This window comes from Phyllopteryx taeniolatus, chromosome 9 (assembly GCF_024500385.1).
Source record: "Phyllopteryx taeniolatus isolate TA_2022b chromosome 9, UOR_Ptae_1.2, whole genome shotgun sequence".
Taxonomy (NCBI): Eukaryota; Metazoa; Chordata; class Actinopteri; order Syngnathiformes; family Syngnathidae; genus Phyllopteryx; species Phyllopteryx taeniolatus.
Window position 1 is genome coordinate 6,390,263 of NC_084510.1, and position 17,226 is coordinate 6,407,488.

Here is a 17,226-nt window from a genome sequence, read left to right on the forward strand (position 1 = left end):
AAAAATTTTCATTATTTGTCAGAACATTTTTACATTTTGGGCCTTAAAACAGGTTTTGACCTTTGTTTCGTTATACAATAATATTAACAATAATAATAATAATTACAACAACAACAACAACAATAATAATAATAATAACGTACTTATTTTTCTTAAGGTTTGAACCTTGAACATGTTTAAACGAGAGAAATGTGAGAAAATGTTAATTGTGAGGTTTACAGCCTTAAAATGCATGGTATAATAATTGTAAAAAATAAAGTTTCCTATTTCGCGGATTTCACCTATTGCGGGTTATTTTTGGAACGTAACCCCCGCGATAAACGAGGGAACACTGTATTTTGCTAGTGTTTATGTGTAACTAGGGGTTGGGGTTGCCGGAAGGTCTTTTGTCTTCATTCGGGTAAATAATAAGACTTGGCTGATCTGTAAAGGTTCAAGTTTTCTTCTTTTGCTAATCACACACTCACTTTTTCCTCTCTTCCCTCACACTCAGCATCACCTCCCAGTTTCTCCAAAAGTCCATTAAAGGCCGTGCTAAAAGCTCGCTTAGGTAGCGAAGTCACTCTTGAATGCAAGCCCCAAGCCTCGCCCCCAGCAATTAGCCAGTGGAAAAAGGACAATGAGATGCTGCAGAGAAATGAAAGGTAAGGTAACCGCACAGCTTTCTTGCAAATTTCATTTCACAATCATTGTGAGTAGACATGTTTGAATCGTATGTTTGGCATTTGTGCAGATGTTATCAGGAACGTGCTAATGAGGTAGAATGCAAAGTTAATGAGGACTGAGAATAGGAGAACAAGGCATCCTTCTGTGAAAATTGCGCATTGCTAATACTTTACGACAGTGCGTGACACATTAGAAAAGTACATGGTATGTTTGATGAGGAGAGGAATTTGGTCATATCTTCACTGGCTGCATGAAATACTCAACAAGATAAGCAAACAGAGTTTGTGCTGAAGACACATGCCGTCTGCTTGTAGATTAGAGTGTTAAAAAGGTAGACTGAAGCTATTGCACCTGTAATTAGAGACATAATTGTGTTCTGCTTTATCATGACATGCAAATAGAGTTTGAGGCATACAGTATAATCACAGTGGTTGCGGAGAGAAAGGCCTTGTTGTAGATGATAGTAGCAGTATCTTGTTAGAATAGAAGCTCTGCAGAAACTGAGCACTATAAAGTGGGGCATCCTTTATTTTGTTGCGTCTGTCTGATTGCTTATTGTTAACACAATAAGCTTAATTTGATCAACTAAAAGAATGTCACACAGGGACAAAGAGTCAATCAGAGAAGACAAATAAATACAAGCAAGCCTGAACAGAAACATGAAAATACATTCGAAAGAATTGAATATAAAAATGTGTCTTTTGATTAGAAGGGAAATACTTTTAGATAGCTAATTCAAATACACACTCGCTCACACAAAGGAAATAATTGATTATGAAATACCCAAATAGACTACTTTGAATAGAGGAAGTGCTTAACATTGTGCTGTTTGAATTGTTCCCATACCGCATATTCAAAGGGAGGATTGTAAATAATGTTGACAAAATCATCTTGTAAAGCAGCATTGAGGCTCATTTATCGGTTTCATTTGATTGGCAACGTTGAAAATTGGTACAATCCACAAGATAATTGACATTTAGCAAACTATATAGGAACCCTGCACAGTCTTTTAAGGTACATAACAATAAATTTGTGCAGGCAGAGGATGAGAGAGGTTTTCCAGGAGGAAAGGTCCTTGCACTGCAGTGGAAAAACAGCACAAGGACCACAAGCAGCGCGTCTGGATAAGATAAACAACGTCTGGTCAATAGATGCTTCAGTAGTGCTTTTTAAGACATCTGTCTAAAACAACCACATACAAAAAACAGTTTAAAGAATTGACACTGTCACTAATCCAACACAAATGCTTATTGTCACTCACACACAATTGTCTTATACCAATAGACAAATCAGTACAATCAACATGGAGGAAAATAATAGTTTGAAAGCCTGGTGCATTAAACTGGATGGCGCTTCAACAACAATTCCATAACCATCATATGATGGTGAGCTCTGCCTGCTGATACTTCTTTGAAAGTAGCATAATTCTTAATACAAATGTAGTATAGATGAAGCTCATGCATGATCTATTTGAAATACAGCAGAACATCTAAAGTTTCAGCTTCATTTAGTTTAGTTTTAGTGTGGAGCAACACAGCGCAAGCAGTAGCAGTAATCTAACTCTGCGTTCTTTACAGCCTCATGGCCGTCACTCGACATCCTTCAGTCCATCTTTTATCCTTTTTTCCCATTTTAAATTCAGTTAATTATCATTATTTGGACACATATGAAAGTAAAGAATGTAACATTTTACTTGAAGCATCACCTGTACCATTTCTAAAGGTTTTATAATGCCAACTATTTGACCCCAAATTAATTTATTTTAATATGTTCTAATTCTGCTATTTCCCATGAGAAAAAGTCATTTAAATACAAACAAATGTGAATTTTTTCCCCCTGGGCCAGTGTGCATCTGCACGACAAACTCAACTGTCCTTGAGCAAAGAATTTAATGCAAAGCATTGCCGCTTCCGATGGTGGTTCCCGGTATACTACAGTTTTTTCAAATGATATCAATTTGTGGCGGCAAAATTCTCCTTCTTGGACAGCAGTAGAAATTATTACAAGTAAAAAAATAACTTTAGTGAGGTGGTTTAAAAAAAAAAAGGTTAGCTCACTACTTAGTGGAACCTTACTGAGACTTACTGGGGACCCAGCTGGAAAGACATACTATACAAAGTAAACTGCAGGCTGTAGCTATTGACAGTTATTCCCAACAGACCAGAGGTGCAGTTTCATTCGAGAGTTCAAATGCCAGATTGGAGCGAATGGTAACTTTATCCAATGGTAAAGGGATTTTCAACAGGGCTGTTGGTTTTTCATCACTCGCCTCTCTCCTCACCTAGAGACATCACAGATTGTTCTAGAAATAATCACGTATTTTATCTTTCTTATATTGATCTATGTTTTGTTATTTGACTGACCAAAATTCACCCCACAATTCACAACCCTACTTACAGTATACCCTTGAAGAAGTCATTAACCAATTCACGTTTTCTTATGAACACTCAAAAACACATTTGAATCATGGTGGAGCTAAAGCATTGTTTTTGGTGTTGTATTCACTTCTGCAGTTGTATAATATAAACAGAGTTGTAATTGAATAATCACAATGTATTTACTTTTCCAACATATTTTTAAGATTTTGTTTTACTGTGCTGTCTGCTGGCAGGTTGACATTGCAAATGAGAATCTGTTCTCAATTGCCTTACCTGAATAAACAAAGGTAGATTAAAATAAATAAATAAATATTACAATTATGAACCTGGACTGAACATGCAATATTTTTGTATATTGTGTCGAGAAAGGAGGCAGAGAGTGCTACAAAACCACCCATGCAAAATGCAACCTTTTGGCTACTTTGTTGTTGGTCGTGTCATTTATTATGATTGATTGCTTGATTGTTTTTTATTGAACATACACATATGTGAAATAAGACATTAATGGAAGGTAAAAAAAAATATTTAAAAAAAAAATTTTTTTTTTTAAAAGAAGTTCGATAGAATCATTGAAAAGGGAGTTCAAACGGAGTAGGAAGAAGTAGGAAACTTATCCAGTCTTACCACTTGAGTTTTATATATTTTTCCTTATGTCATGTTAATATAATAATAGGCACTCAACACACAGTATATTTCTTGTGGATCAATACAGTCATTCATTCATCTTCTGTTCCGCTTATCCTCACTAGGGTCGTGGGCGTGCTGGAGTCTATGCCAGCTATTTTCGGGCGAGAGGCGGGGTACACAATGAACTGGTCGCCTGCCAATCGCAGGGCACATACAGTAAACAAACAACCATCCACACTTATGGACAATTTAGAATCTTCAATTAACCTACCGTGCATGTTTTTGGAATATGGGAGGAAACTGGAGTACCCAGAGAAAACCCACGTAGGCACGGGGAGAACATGCAAACTCCACTCAGGCGAGGCCGGATTTGAACTCGGGTCCTTAGAACTGTGAGGCAGATGTGCTAGCCAGTTAACCACCGTTCTACCCTGTATCAATATGGGAAATAAATCAAAATTCAACACAAGCTCAGCTCAACATGACAGCTGACTATCTGACTGATCTTTCCTCCACAGAATTATACTGTTTTCCAGTGGAACATTAAAGATTACCAACGTAACCAGAAGTGATGCAGCCAGCTATACATGCATTGCTAAGAACCAGTTTGGGTCAGCGAGCACCACCGGGAGGCTGCTTGTTACCGGTGAGTCTTCTTTCAAGAACCCATTGCCTCAGACTGACCCTTGGTTGTTTATCCCTCACCTGTCAAGCTTTGATTTACAACAGTGCACTTCCGATACGCAGTTTCTGATAGTGGCACTGGATGATTAAATGCCTAATGCCTGGATGCCTAAATTTATTTTGTATTTCACAAGTGGCCTCTGACTCCTATTTAAAGTCTATACTTTGCAAATATTTTTCGATGCGTTTTTTTTTATATTTATTGACTGAAATATTCTATTTTATGGAACATAATTATTTGCATTCTTTTTTTCAGCTTAGTCTCAAGTTTATCCATTTAACAGTCTGGTTTAGGTCCACCAGACCCTCCAGTTAATAGTCTGATCTCTGTAAGACCAATTTCCAAACGGATAGTGGAACCCAATGTGCAATGTGCCAATGTTTTTAAACAGTCCAACAGGCTTATAATTTAAATTCTTATATTAAGCATGGGTATTACTTCAGTTCTGAACTCAAGTGAGATTCTTGTTGTAGGTGTCACAGTGGTCTTAAAGGGTACCCGCAGGCATAGATAACACATTTTCACTGTCATCTGTTTCCCTGCTCAGAGCCAACCCGAATTACTGTGAGGCCCACAAACATTGAGATTATTGTTGGCGAGAGCATCGTGTTGCCATGCCAGATTGCCTGCGATCCAGCTCTGGATGTCTCTTTCTCATGGGCATTTAATGGCCAGCTCATCGACTTCCAGCAAGACAGTGATCATTTTGAGAGAGTGGGCGGGGTGAGTCATCCATCCCAAGCATTAAACTTGGATACTGTCAGGCTATACCAGGATTAATTGGGACATACAGTGCAGTGTGCAAGGGGTATGCTCAGCATCCCCATAGAGGGCTACTAAGAGATGACTAATACCTAAGCAATGGCTGTTAGTTAACGAAGTTTCCATGTGTCGTTTCCATATTCTATAAAAATCTCAATAAATAGAACAATAGGGTTTCTAACTACGACACTTGCATTTTCCTCCTTCCTAAATTGGTTCAATATCAACCATACAGAGTGTACTTAACATCCACTTATGGTATTTCTTAAACTCAAGGAAGAATAATATTTTATCTTCTTCCTTTGCAATAATTGTATTTGCATATCTATTCATAGATCTTCAGCTCCAAAAGGGCTTCAGTAATGAGCTTACTGGCATTCTCCGGCCTGACATGTGTAAATGCTCATTTGACATCCTCCCGGATGGAAATAATGAAAAATCTGAATTCATTGATCGATATCTGTTCTTTTTCGGGGAGAGGAAGGCCTAAATACTTTACACAGCTTGTTTCATACTGCCATTCATCGTTCAATGATAGTAGTTATAACACTTGTATGTAGAGTAGCGTCCGTATGTGTCGGGTTCATGCAATCAATATTATGCTACATGTACTCCACAGTTTGTGGGATTGAATTCAGCATGGGGCTCTAATGATAAATAGTTTTAATAATTTCATGTTGCTCCTGTCCTGAGAAATGGCCAGACTCTTGCTCAACAGCTTCTGGTGAATTAATATACTACATAAAGCAAATCTGTCCCACTTGCTTCAGGCCAATTCAGAGATGCCTTGCTCTCAGCCACAAGCTCTGAGGTTGGCCAGGTGGCTACTGGCATTAGAGATGGAATCAGACTCAGGGGCTTGTGTGGGTCTTAAAAAGATGAGATGAAAAAGAGGAGCAAATAGAGAGGTAGATTTAGCCCGCTACTATTCTCCTCGGCTCAATGAGGTGGCGATCTATGGGTTATCTTTCCAGTTCTTCAAGAGTGGATGCATCTCTGATGGATCCCCCGCTGGGGGTGATGACATCCTGGATGACGTTTGATATGAATAGTCAGATCCCAGGTGACTCCCTTCCAAAGTAATAAGCTAGTTTCCCCCCTCCCAGGCAAGATGATGAATTGAAATGAGGACAGAATAAATGTGAAAAGTCTCATAGAATGAAATCCAAAGAGCATATCATTATTGCATGCGGTCATCAAGAACACATAGTTTTAACGAGGATTAAATTAGATCAATAGGTACACACAGGACCAACTCATGTACATGTACTGTCTAAAAAGAGTCACCATAACATCAGGTTTTGAAATAATTAAAATATAAAATATAAAAGACAAAATGTTCACCTTTTTATGTAATTTCTCATGAAAAAATGTGGTCAGAAGATTTAATTTTCCCAATAAATAAACGTTTTTATGCAACACAACAATACTCAATGATTATTGCGCATTTACCGGTAGTTTCTGTATGACATCCTACTAAATTTTCCTGAAAAAAAAACATCTTGATTAACCGAAACTCTAATAACCAGTTAAGGGATATTTCTCAGAATATAATACAGGCCTTCAACTTTGGTTTTGAGTGCCTTAGATGTGTATAAGTCACACAAGTTTGACTATTTTACAAAGAACCAAAAATATTTGTAAAAACAGTAAGTAATAATATTGATCACTAATCCACCACTAAAAATAATGCAAATGCACTACCTAACTGAAGAAGTTTACTTGTGTGCTTATGAATTGAGGTTTTGGTCTGTTCTTTTCTTTGTAGCCATAACATGCATGCAGCTAATGTAGAATTGTTTGCTGCTTACACTGTGCTTGTATCTTGCTTATGCTTATGCAATTACAAGCTAATTAGGACTAGCTTACCAATTAACTAGACAGTGTTTGTTTTGTGTTTCCTGTGTGGAGCTCGTAGCTGTTTGTGGGGATGAGAAGCTGCATGGTGGGATAAAGCCTGAAGGGTGGCCAATAGCTCTATGTGTGCTGGCTACATCTGCCATGTCTGCTGTTGTTTGAAAAGATGAAAACACTGGTTGTCTCGAGAGACTATGATTGTGCAAAGTGTCATGAATGTTAAAACATTCCAGAGCCAAAAACTGAATGATGAAATTCACCATAATCTCTTTCTTAACACATGTTCAATATTTATATTCCTTTCTAGAGTATATCAGGGGATCTGATGATTCGTAACATTCAACTGAACCATGGAGGCAAGTACGTGTGTGTTATTGACACTGAGGTCGAGAGTCTGTCCACCTCTGCCATCCTGGTTGTCAAAGGTAACCACTTTTGACTGTATTTCATTTTTTTGATTTTACAGTAGATACTGCATTAATACCCCAATACTAAAATAAAAAGCATCAATAGAGAAAGCAAGCATATTTGGCAGGTAATCCCTGAGGCTTGCTTTGATTATACAGTGAAGAAATTGGAAAAATGGATGCTCCCGAGTTCAAAAGTATCACCGTTTCTTTTTACATTATGTATGTGCTGCTGAAAGAGAAAAAAAAAACCATAGGCACTCCTGCATATCTGACTTGAGGCCCAGCTGAGGTTGCCTGATTGGTATGTGCTCTGTGTATAACGCTTGTGTGCAGGCCCATCTCTAGTGATTTACATTGGTATTCATGCCCTTAACAAATTGTAATAGCTGTCCCAGGTGCTTTGAGGAGGTAATGTTTATCATAAAAAATGAGTCTAATTGGTTCATTTACACATCGGCGCAGTACCATGGAAAACATTTGAATAATGGAGCAGCACATCAAACAACAACAGCACTGTCACCAGAGCGTATGACTAGCACTCTCTCACTGTGCACCTTATTTTGGTCTTCACCATTCCCTCTTAACTCATCCACTTTCTAATAAATGAGCCTCATTCAATGTCTCTTTTCATTCCTGGTAATCCATTTAGTTCCCACACATCATACATAACAAGTCCCTTCGTGCACCGAGCAAGGACAGAGTTTTTAATTAAACATAGCATGGTGGCCTTGATGAGTTTGATGGGGGAGGGTGGGGGGCTTCTTGGAATGAGAGGGGAGCTCACCCTGCTCGTTGTCTCATTGATTTAGGTCCACCAGGCCCTCCAGACAAAGTAACTGTGGAGGAAATCACAGACAGCACGGCACAGCTTTCCTGGACTCCTGGAAGGGACAACGGCAGCCCCATCACCGGTTATATCATCCAGGGTCGGACGCCTTTTACTGTGGGCTGGCAGGCTGTTGAGACGGGTATCATCAAAGACCACCCACCCACATGCTGCATTTATGAAGAACCTTTTATTCATTTAAATACCTGTAAAGTGAAATTAATTGTCTTCTAAATTTGGCAGCACACCACAGTGAAGAGTGTTAATTGGGCTTGGACTCAAATCCTGATTCGTTATTTGTGTTAACAGTAATGAATGACTTCTGAATCAGAATCAAATTGATGGCAGTTTTTGGACCTTAAGCGACATTAAGCTTTTTTTGTATAATGAGCACCTGGAGAGAGGAAAAGGCTTAACGTGCACAAAATCAGTAATATTGGGGTTATTGTTTGGATATTTTCAGAGGTTGAAGTGGGCATGAGTAGAGATGCCCACATAAATTTGGGTGACGATTGATGGTATTTTTCAGACCTTAAGCAACGTTAAGCTTTTTTTTAGGCCGATGTTAAGTATTTTAGACTGTCCCGTGTTACATGACGGAAAAGCAGAATACAATTCACAAGTGATGCATTTCCTAGGCACAAACAGCGCGAGGAAATGGTGCGAGAACTGGAGTTACATGATGGTTGTATGCTTGTAGAAGCTACACATCTTATAGCAGACTCCATACACTATGAACTGAAGGTGTCATGTGATTAAATCTATCTAGTAATCATAAACATAATCGATTACACTAAAACACCAGCAGACAGCAGCAAAGCAACATGATTACAAGTCACCTCACATAACAACCATTCACACTCACATTCACACCTACGGGCAATTTAAAGTCTTCAATTAACCTACCTTTCATGTTTTTGGGATGTGGGAGGAAACCGGAGTATCCGGAGAACAAACACGCAGGCACGGGGAGAACATGCAAACTCCACACAGGCAAGACCAGATTTGAACCCGTGTCCTCAGAACCGCCACTATGACCTGGAAAATGGATGCTATCTTGTCTGGCACATTTCTTATACCGACACAAAACTACATGTTTGAGCCACAAAAATATATCTACTCAAAGCATCCAGTGGCTGGAATGTATTCCACCGTGTCGTTGCGCTGTAAACCGGCCACGCCAGCGCGAAGCCCCTTTTCACACACTGAGCTGTCAAGTTGTATTTTTTTTAAATCCCCCTCACTCGCTTTTCTGTCTTTCTATGTGTGATGTGCGCGCACTCACGGCAGACAGCGAGGTGCTCTAAAAGAGCCATGCCAGCCCGAAGCCCTAGTCCACACAATGGACTGAAAAAATGTTTCCCCCTCCTCACTCTTCTGTCTTTCTCTGCATGAAATGTATGCACTCATGGTTGACAACAAGGCGCTCTAAAGCGGCCATGGTGACTAGCACAAGCAAAAACCTATTTTTGTTGTGTAGGCATAGCTAGCTAGCTAACTGCTTGTGTCAATTGCACTGTATAACCGTTGATGCGAATAAAGCTCAAGTTTGTATATAGTAGGGCAGGGGCAATTCATGCCAAGGCCCAAGTGTGGCACTGGGCTCGGTTTTAGCCAAGTCCAAAAACTCAGGAAAACTGAACTGATGAAAAACAGTTTAACGCTAGGGGCTCTATTTTCATGACTAGCACAAATCCAGCGCTGCGCTTGGCATAACTCTGCGAGGTGGTGGGCTAGACCTGGTTTTGATAATTTCGTATCCCCAGCGCATTTACAAGTAGCCTGGTATGGGCGTGTTGACAACCGACTTCAATCCTGTCCAATCGAAGCAGCTTCTCTCATTCCCTTTAAAAGTGGTGCAATAGTCTCGCATGGAAACGTCTCTATATGTGAAAGAGTCCGATCCGTGTGTGACTGGAGCATTGAACATTAGCGGGTACCCCTATTAAATACAAAATGAGCTAGTGAAAACAGCTGGTGACTTGTCCGAAAACCACATGTATTTATCCCCACCAACAATCGTTCGTTTCCACCCCAACCCCCATAGCTGCGTGCTGGCCTGTACGTGGAACGATAAAAAAATATATAATGATGATAATAATAATAATGCATTTAATGAATTGATTTCCGGCACGGTGGACGACTGGTGAGAGCGTCAGCCTCACAGTTCTGAGGACCCGGGTTCAATCCCCGGCCCCGCCTGTGTGGAGTTTGCATGTTCTCCCCGTGCCTGCGTGGGTTTTCTCCGGGCACTCCGGTTTCCTCCCACATCCCAAAAACATGCATTAATTGGAGACTCTAAATTGCCCATAGGCATGACTGTGAGTGTGAATGGTTGTTTGTTTCGATGTGCCCTGCGATTGGCTGGCAACCAGTTCAGGGTGTACCCCGCCTCCTGCCCGATGACAGCTGGGATAGGCTCCAGCACGCCCGCGACCCGAGTGAGGAGAAGCGGCTCAGAAAATGGATGGATGGATGGATTTCCACAACGATTAAGACAGCCCGCTCTTGAAATAAGTCTGTCATCCATGACACGTCAGAGGAGCTCGAGTGTCTGTCTAACCGGCATTTTGCACTGATTAAATTCACCAAAATTGCGCCACATCCCATGCACCAAACGTTAAACGTGAACCCTGTAGGTATAAGTTTAGACAGACTTCCATCCATCCATCCATTTTCTGAGCCGCTTCTCCTCACTAGGGTCGCGGGCGTGCTGGAGCCTATCCGATCCCTATCCCAGCTGTCAACGGGCAGGAGGCGGGGTATACCCTGAACTGGTTGCCAGCCAATCGCAGGGCACATACAAACAACCAACCATTTGCACTCACAGTCACACCTACGGGCAATTTAGAGTCTACAATTAATGCATGTTTTTGGGATGTGGGAGGAAACCGGAGTGCCCGGAGAAAACCCACGCAGGCACGGGGAGAACATTCAAACTCCACACAGGTGGGGCCGGGGATTGAACCCGGGTCCTCAGTACTGTGAGGCTGACGCTCTAACCAGTCGTCCACCGTGCCGCCTTAGACAGACTTTCTAACGCCATGAGCTCACTGCGCCAGGCGCATCTCCAAGGGTGCATCCTTGCTGCGCCAATTTGGCACACAGCGAGTCTTGGGCTTGCACAAAAAGCATTTTAATCAAGATGCACCAGTTTTTATGCTGAAGCACAGCTGCGCCATCGACAAAAATAGAGCTCTATATTTCCACAACTGAGTATAGTAGTAGTATAGTTCTCAGTCTTTGCACGTTCAGCAATTATCTTCAAACATGTATAATGTATTTAAAAATAAATCTTTGAATTCATTTTACATTGTTGTTAACATTCAATTTCTTTTCTTCATTTTTAAATTGCAGTGCCTGAAATGGTAAATGGTAACACACTGACTGCGACAGTAGTGGGTCTAAACGCTTGGGTGGAGTATGAGTTCAGAGTAGTGGCACGCAATAATGTGGGCCTTGGCGAGCCCAGTCCAGCCTCGGCCAAAACCAGGACAGAGGATACCAGTAAGTAAAAACAATCACAAGTGATGACCTACTTCGCTGGGGGGAAATTCTTACTAATCCTTGTATTATTGTTCCAAAAAGTATTGTTTGAATAATTATCTTTCACCTGAACAACCACATTGAATCATATTCTCACAGAAAAAGCATAGTAAATTGTACAAAAAATAATAATTAAGCATTATAATTTTGTCATAGCTCCATATTTTTCCACCAACATGGATATCACTGTGCCTCCACGAATTCCATATGCATTGGTCTGATGCTAGAAAAAAAAAATATATATATATCCTGCCTCAAATAAGAAGTCCTGCTCCAACACTTTTTAGTATTTATTTTGATGAAATAATTAAAGGAATGGTGGTTCATGTGGCCTAATATTTGTTAACATGCTTGTTTCCTGATTTCATTCACCAGCCAATATCTGATGACTGACCTGCACTGTATGTGTCAAAGGGGTTATACGATATACAGATTGAATTATGCATTGAATTCATAGGGCTCACCATAAATGCCCCATAGGCCCATGGTGTAAGGGCTGATAGTGATAGAGTGCTTACCAGAACAACAAGGATTTTGAAATGTTTTTCCATACACATTTACTATTGACTCCTTCCATTCCTTTCCTTCCATTTTCTGAGCCGCTTCTCCTCACTAGGGTCGCGGGCGTGCTGGAGCCTATCCCAGCTATCATTGGGCAGGAGGCGGGCTACACCCTGAACTGGTCGCCAGCCAATCGCAGGGCACATACAAACAAACAACCATTCGCACTCACATTCACACCTACGGGCAATTTAGAGTCTCCAATTCATGCATGTTTTTGGGATGTGGGAGGAAACCGGAGTGCCCGGAGAAAACCCACGCAGGCACGGGGAGAACATGCAAACTCCACACAGGCGGGGCCGGGGATTGAAACCCGGTCCTCAGAACTGTGAGGCTGACACTCTAACCTGTCGGCCACCGTGCCGCTACTATTGACTCACTGAGCTATATTAAATATAACACATATTTGAACGATTGAAAAACAGTATGTACTGGCGGGGCACTGCTCACCCAGAGAGGCTTCTGATGCTGCTGACATCGCCACGCAGTCGCCATACATCTAATTTTTTTAAATGGGGCAATCCACTACTGTGCTGTTCGTACACAATAATGTCCCACTTTGGAGAATAAATCTCGGCGAGGATGCACCAATTTTACCGCAGCGTGAAAGCAGCTAAAACGCCACTAAATTGTTGTAATGTAAAGTAAGCTAAAAACAAACTAACCGGCTGCAATTTAAAATTAACCTCAATGGCAGAGGGGAAAAAATAATAATTCAAAAACACTTCCCAGGGAAACCGAATCTCAGTTTATTTTGTTGGCAAGGCAATGGGTCATTGTCAAACATAAACACTTCCAGTTTAGTGGAAGGTCAGCTTAATAAAATAATTTTGTGAACATCACTGCATGCTGATTATGCATGATGACTCTTGAATGTTACCATGGTGTGCGGGATCTGAAAGGTACAAAATAGAAGTGTCTGCAGGCAGCCTGTCATGAGGATTTGTGTACAGTTGAGGAGTTTTTTTGTATACTGGGAACTGTGTTCTAATTGCTCCCTTCTGGCTTTCTTCACTCAGTTCCTGATACAGCTCCCACTGATATCGGAGGTGGGGGCGGCACAAAGTCTGAATTAGTGATAACATGGGAGGTAAGTCGTCTGTCGAATTTTACTGTTCTTACCATTGCCGAATAATAGCTTTGGTTAATTGTGCAGACTGAGCTGTACAATTTTATGACTCATCAGTGTGAGACACCCCTCCCTTACATAGCCTCTGAGTGCCATTTCTTCTTCCAAATGCAGGGACAGAGAGCATTTGCCTTTGAGGCGCTACAGTTACATAGCTATAGAGGGAAATCCAAGGGTGATTGCGAAGTGTTCTCAATAGTATTTCCATAGAACTGAGGTTCTCAGGACGGGCCAGGGGGGGCCAGTGACCCCCTAACACTGGGCTTGGCCCGTCTGTGCACCCCCCCCCCCCATGAATGACCCCCCACCGCCCCCGAATAGTTCGTCAAAATTTCCGATCCCCCACAGAGATAGGTCTGTCTGTTTCTCTGTCTGTATGCTTTTTAATATCACTGCAGTTTTGTGTTTTGCTCCCAGCCTGTGTCTGAGGAATTACAGAATGGTGAAGGGTTCGGCTACATCATCGCCCTCAGGCCAGTGGGCAAAGTTACTTGGACACGAGCCATCATCTCCACACCCGGCGTTGCACGTTATGTTTTCCACAATGACTCCATCCCACCATTCTCTCCTTTTGATGTGAAAGTGGGAGCTTTCAACAATCGAGGGGAGGGACCCTTCAGCTCTATCGCCACAGTGTATTCAGCAGAGGACGGTACAGTATCCCCCAACAGCCAATCAGCATCTTAAAGATTCTTAAAGATGTGCGATCTCCTTACAACTTGACCTTGAATACGAATGTTCTGATGATTTTTACACCACTGTTGTTTCCTTACCTGCTCAAACTGGGAATTCAACCTTATATTAGTTATCATGCTGGTAGATTATGGGAAATCCAAGCAGACACTTACCACAGTGTGCTGTCAGGGAGGTATAGTGTTAATTGAATTGGCAGGGCAACAGTATTCCCTTACGTCAGTCACAGATCCTATTAAAAGAGCAGGGGAAATAGCTTTTCTGTGAAACTACAGGTCTCTTCTGTGCTCTCTACTTATTGCTATTAGTCTGTGAGATGCTGAGGCTAACAGATTCTCACTATGTGCTCTATTTCTGCAGTCCCCAGTGTGGCTCCTAAGAGGGTTATACCTAGGATTGTGTCTGCAACACAAATTGAAGTGATCTGGGAAGCTGTTCCAGCCAGCCCTGAAAGAGTGCTTGGATATGAGGTATGTTATAACTCCCTAAAAAATATTTTTTTCCAATAACGTGACTAGTGAGGTGTTTGTTGTGATTTGTTACTAATTTAAACCACACTTTGTATAATGTATTTATAAAATGAATCACCCTCCACTTTTATCCACCTTCATACCTTTGTTTTAACAACCCATGTGAACAAATAAAATCCCTCGAACTTTCAAGAATGCAAATAGGGTTTAGCTATTTTTTTCCTTTCCCTGGTGTTCTTTCATCATCTGTCACCTCTTGCCCTAGTTACAAATATCTTCAGTTGCCATAGCACTGGGCATATTGTCCTTTTAGAACTGAGCGCTCTTCTGCATCTTAATGTGCCACCAACAGCGGGGTTCCAAAGATGTGAACTGCACATGTGTGATATTTATCGTTTAATTAGAACATCTTAGAATTGCAATGGTGTTTAATCACTTCTTACTGCCCTCAATGATTACTTTAAAGTGCATCGCAGCAATGATCACACAGCTTTAATAGATTAAATAAATGTGAGCTGAAGGCATCCCTAAGGAGGACTTCACATCTCACTTTTGCTGTTCTGTGATTATTATTATTATGTCACTTAATACAAATAGATAACTGTCTTAAAACAAAGTCTCCACTTGTTCCGTTTACTGCACACTTTTTTTAAATATAATTTTGATCAATATTACGAACAAAACCTGAATTTCACCATCTTAAGAAAATGATATGTATTTTTAATATTGAAATTAGGTGTGAAATAGCCTTCTGAAGAGTATTATCCAATATGTTGTATGTGTTTAATGACTCATTATGTGAGTTTTACTTTTGAATTAAACTACTGAAATAAGTTCTCTTCTCGCTGACATTTTAATTTATTGCCATGCACCTGTCACATTGACAATATACAGTATTTATTTTAGGCCCCTAATATTTACTTGTTGTTTCCAAATGGTATAACTCTTTTTCATCAGGAAGAAACAAATTCTTCCTGATTTCTACTCCTGTGACATATGATACACTAATGGCCTGAGCTGTTTATGACTGTAAAGGAAGGGAGGAGATGCATTCGCAACTGAAGACTCTCATCTCTATTATTTATCATGGCTTCCTCCCTGTCTGTAGACACTATTGAAGATTTCATCATGGAATATTAATTTCAGTAATACATAGATAAATCAAAATCTGTCTGTGCCCATGGGATTACCCCCCTTTTACAGGTCATGTACTGGGAAGACGACACCAAGCCTGACACTGTTGGCAAAGTCCGCATAGCAGGAAACTACACCGTTGTTAACATCACGGGGCTGAATGCGAACACGGTGTACTATCTTGCAGTGGCTGCCTGCAACACGGCTGGCCCCGGGCCGCAGTCGGTGCCTATCAACATCACCACAAAGAAACCACGTGAGTAACGCCCATGGGGTGCTGGATTAATTCCTTATTAGTTCTCATTCTTGGGCCCTCGGATGTAATTAGGCCTTTAAATTAATAGGCAACAATTTTCTTCTGTTTTGTTGATTGATGCTGTAAGAGGACGAGTAAAGGTAAACTTACCACCTGCTCAGGAAGCTTTCTGTAATATGTTCAGGTAACTAGAGAGAAAAAAAGGTCAGTCTTTCTATGCGTGATTTCTATTTTTATCCCTTGTCCAGATCTTTCCTACCAAATTTGAATCTTCCATCAGTCTGAAAGTGTGTTATATCATTATCAACTGTGTTATATACAATTGAAAATTATACAATAGGTATGTTCTTTTGAAGTTGACAAATAACAATTGTATAAAGAATGATATAACACAAGCTCTTGATCTTTATCCAGCGCCTGATCGGGCACCTCTCAACATAAAGTGGTCCATGATTGGGTCCACACTCTCACTGCATTGGGATCCTGTTGTAGCTGTGGAGACAGAGTCAAAAGTCACTGGATATTTAGTAGGTCTCTTACCTGCATCAAAGGATGAATATCTTTGCCATAATTTGCGTTTATCTCTGACCTTCCTCTGCTGTAGGTGCTGGTGAAAAAACAACGTTACAATGACATGAACTATTTTGTCACCAATAAAACCTCTATGGAGCTCAGCCTGTCCAGCAATGACAACTATCTCATTCAGATCAAGGCCATGAGTGAGGGAGGTGAAGGTGTAGGCAGTGAACCCATCCACATCCACAAATTAAGTGAGTTTACAGTTCTGTCTTCCTTGAACTATCCTTTCAGATACATCCTTATTAAAGCATGTCTTATCAACCTGTGTCAGTGCAAGAAAACTATAAAACTGACCTTTTAGGTTCCTTGCCATCCAGCTGTAATTTTTCCTTGTTGACTGGCGAGACAGCCCTCCAGCATGGAGTATAAATGTGTTTTGTGTTCTACTACTCTTTCTGTGAACAGCTATGGGATGGCTTGGTTTTCCTCACTCAGCTTTGACGTCAAAGAATCATTTCCACACACTTGAAATACAACCCCAATTCCAATGAAGCTGGGACGTTGTGTTAAACATAAATAAAAACAGTATACAATGATTTGCAAATCATGTTCAACCTATAGTTAATTGAATACACTACAAAGACAATATATTTAATGTTCAAACTGATAAACTTTATTGTTTTTAGCAATTAATCATTAACTTAGAA

General features: G+C 40.7%; 1 protein-coding gene across 1 annotated transcript in view; it reads left to right on the forward strand.

Moving 5' to 3' along the window:
- The window catches only part of cntn3b (contactin 3b), a 75,971-nt gene that overhangs the window by 53,228 nt on the left and 5,517 nt on the right, over window positions 1–17,226 (forward strand). Inside the window, exons 11-22 of the mRNA XM_061785421.1 lie at window positions 494–644; window positions 4,190–4,317; window positions 4,904–5,079; window positions 7,283–7,400; window positions 8,195–8,353; window positions 11,569–11,718; window positions 13,338–13,408; window positions 13,865–14,099; window positions 14,501–14,610; window positions 15,814–16,000; window positions 16,415–16,527; window positions 16,605–16,770. Coding sequence (XP_061641405.1) covers window positions 494–644; window positions 4,190–4,317; window positions 4,904–5,079; window positions 7,283–7,400; window positions 8,195–8,353; window positions 11,569–11,718; window positions 13,338–13,408; window positions 13,865–14,099; window positions 14,501–14,610; window positions 15,814–16,000; window positions 16,415–16,527; window positions 16,605–16,770 — 1,764 coding nt within the window. The remainder of the gene's footprint in view (window positions 1–493; window positions 645–4,189; window positions 4,318–4,903; window positions 5,080–7,282; window positions 7,401–8,194; window positions 8,354–11,568; window positions 11,719–13,337; window positions 13,409–13,864; window positions 14,100–14,500; window positions 14,611–15,813; window positions 16,001–16,414; window positions 16,528–16,604; window positions 16,771–17,226) is intronic.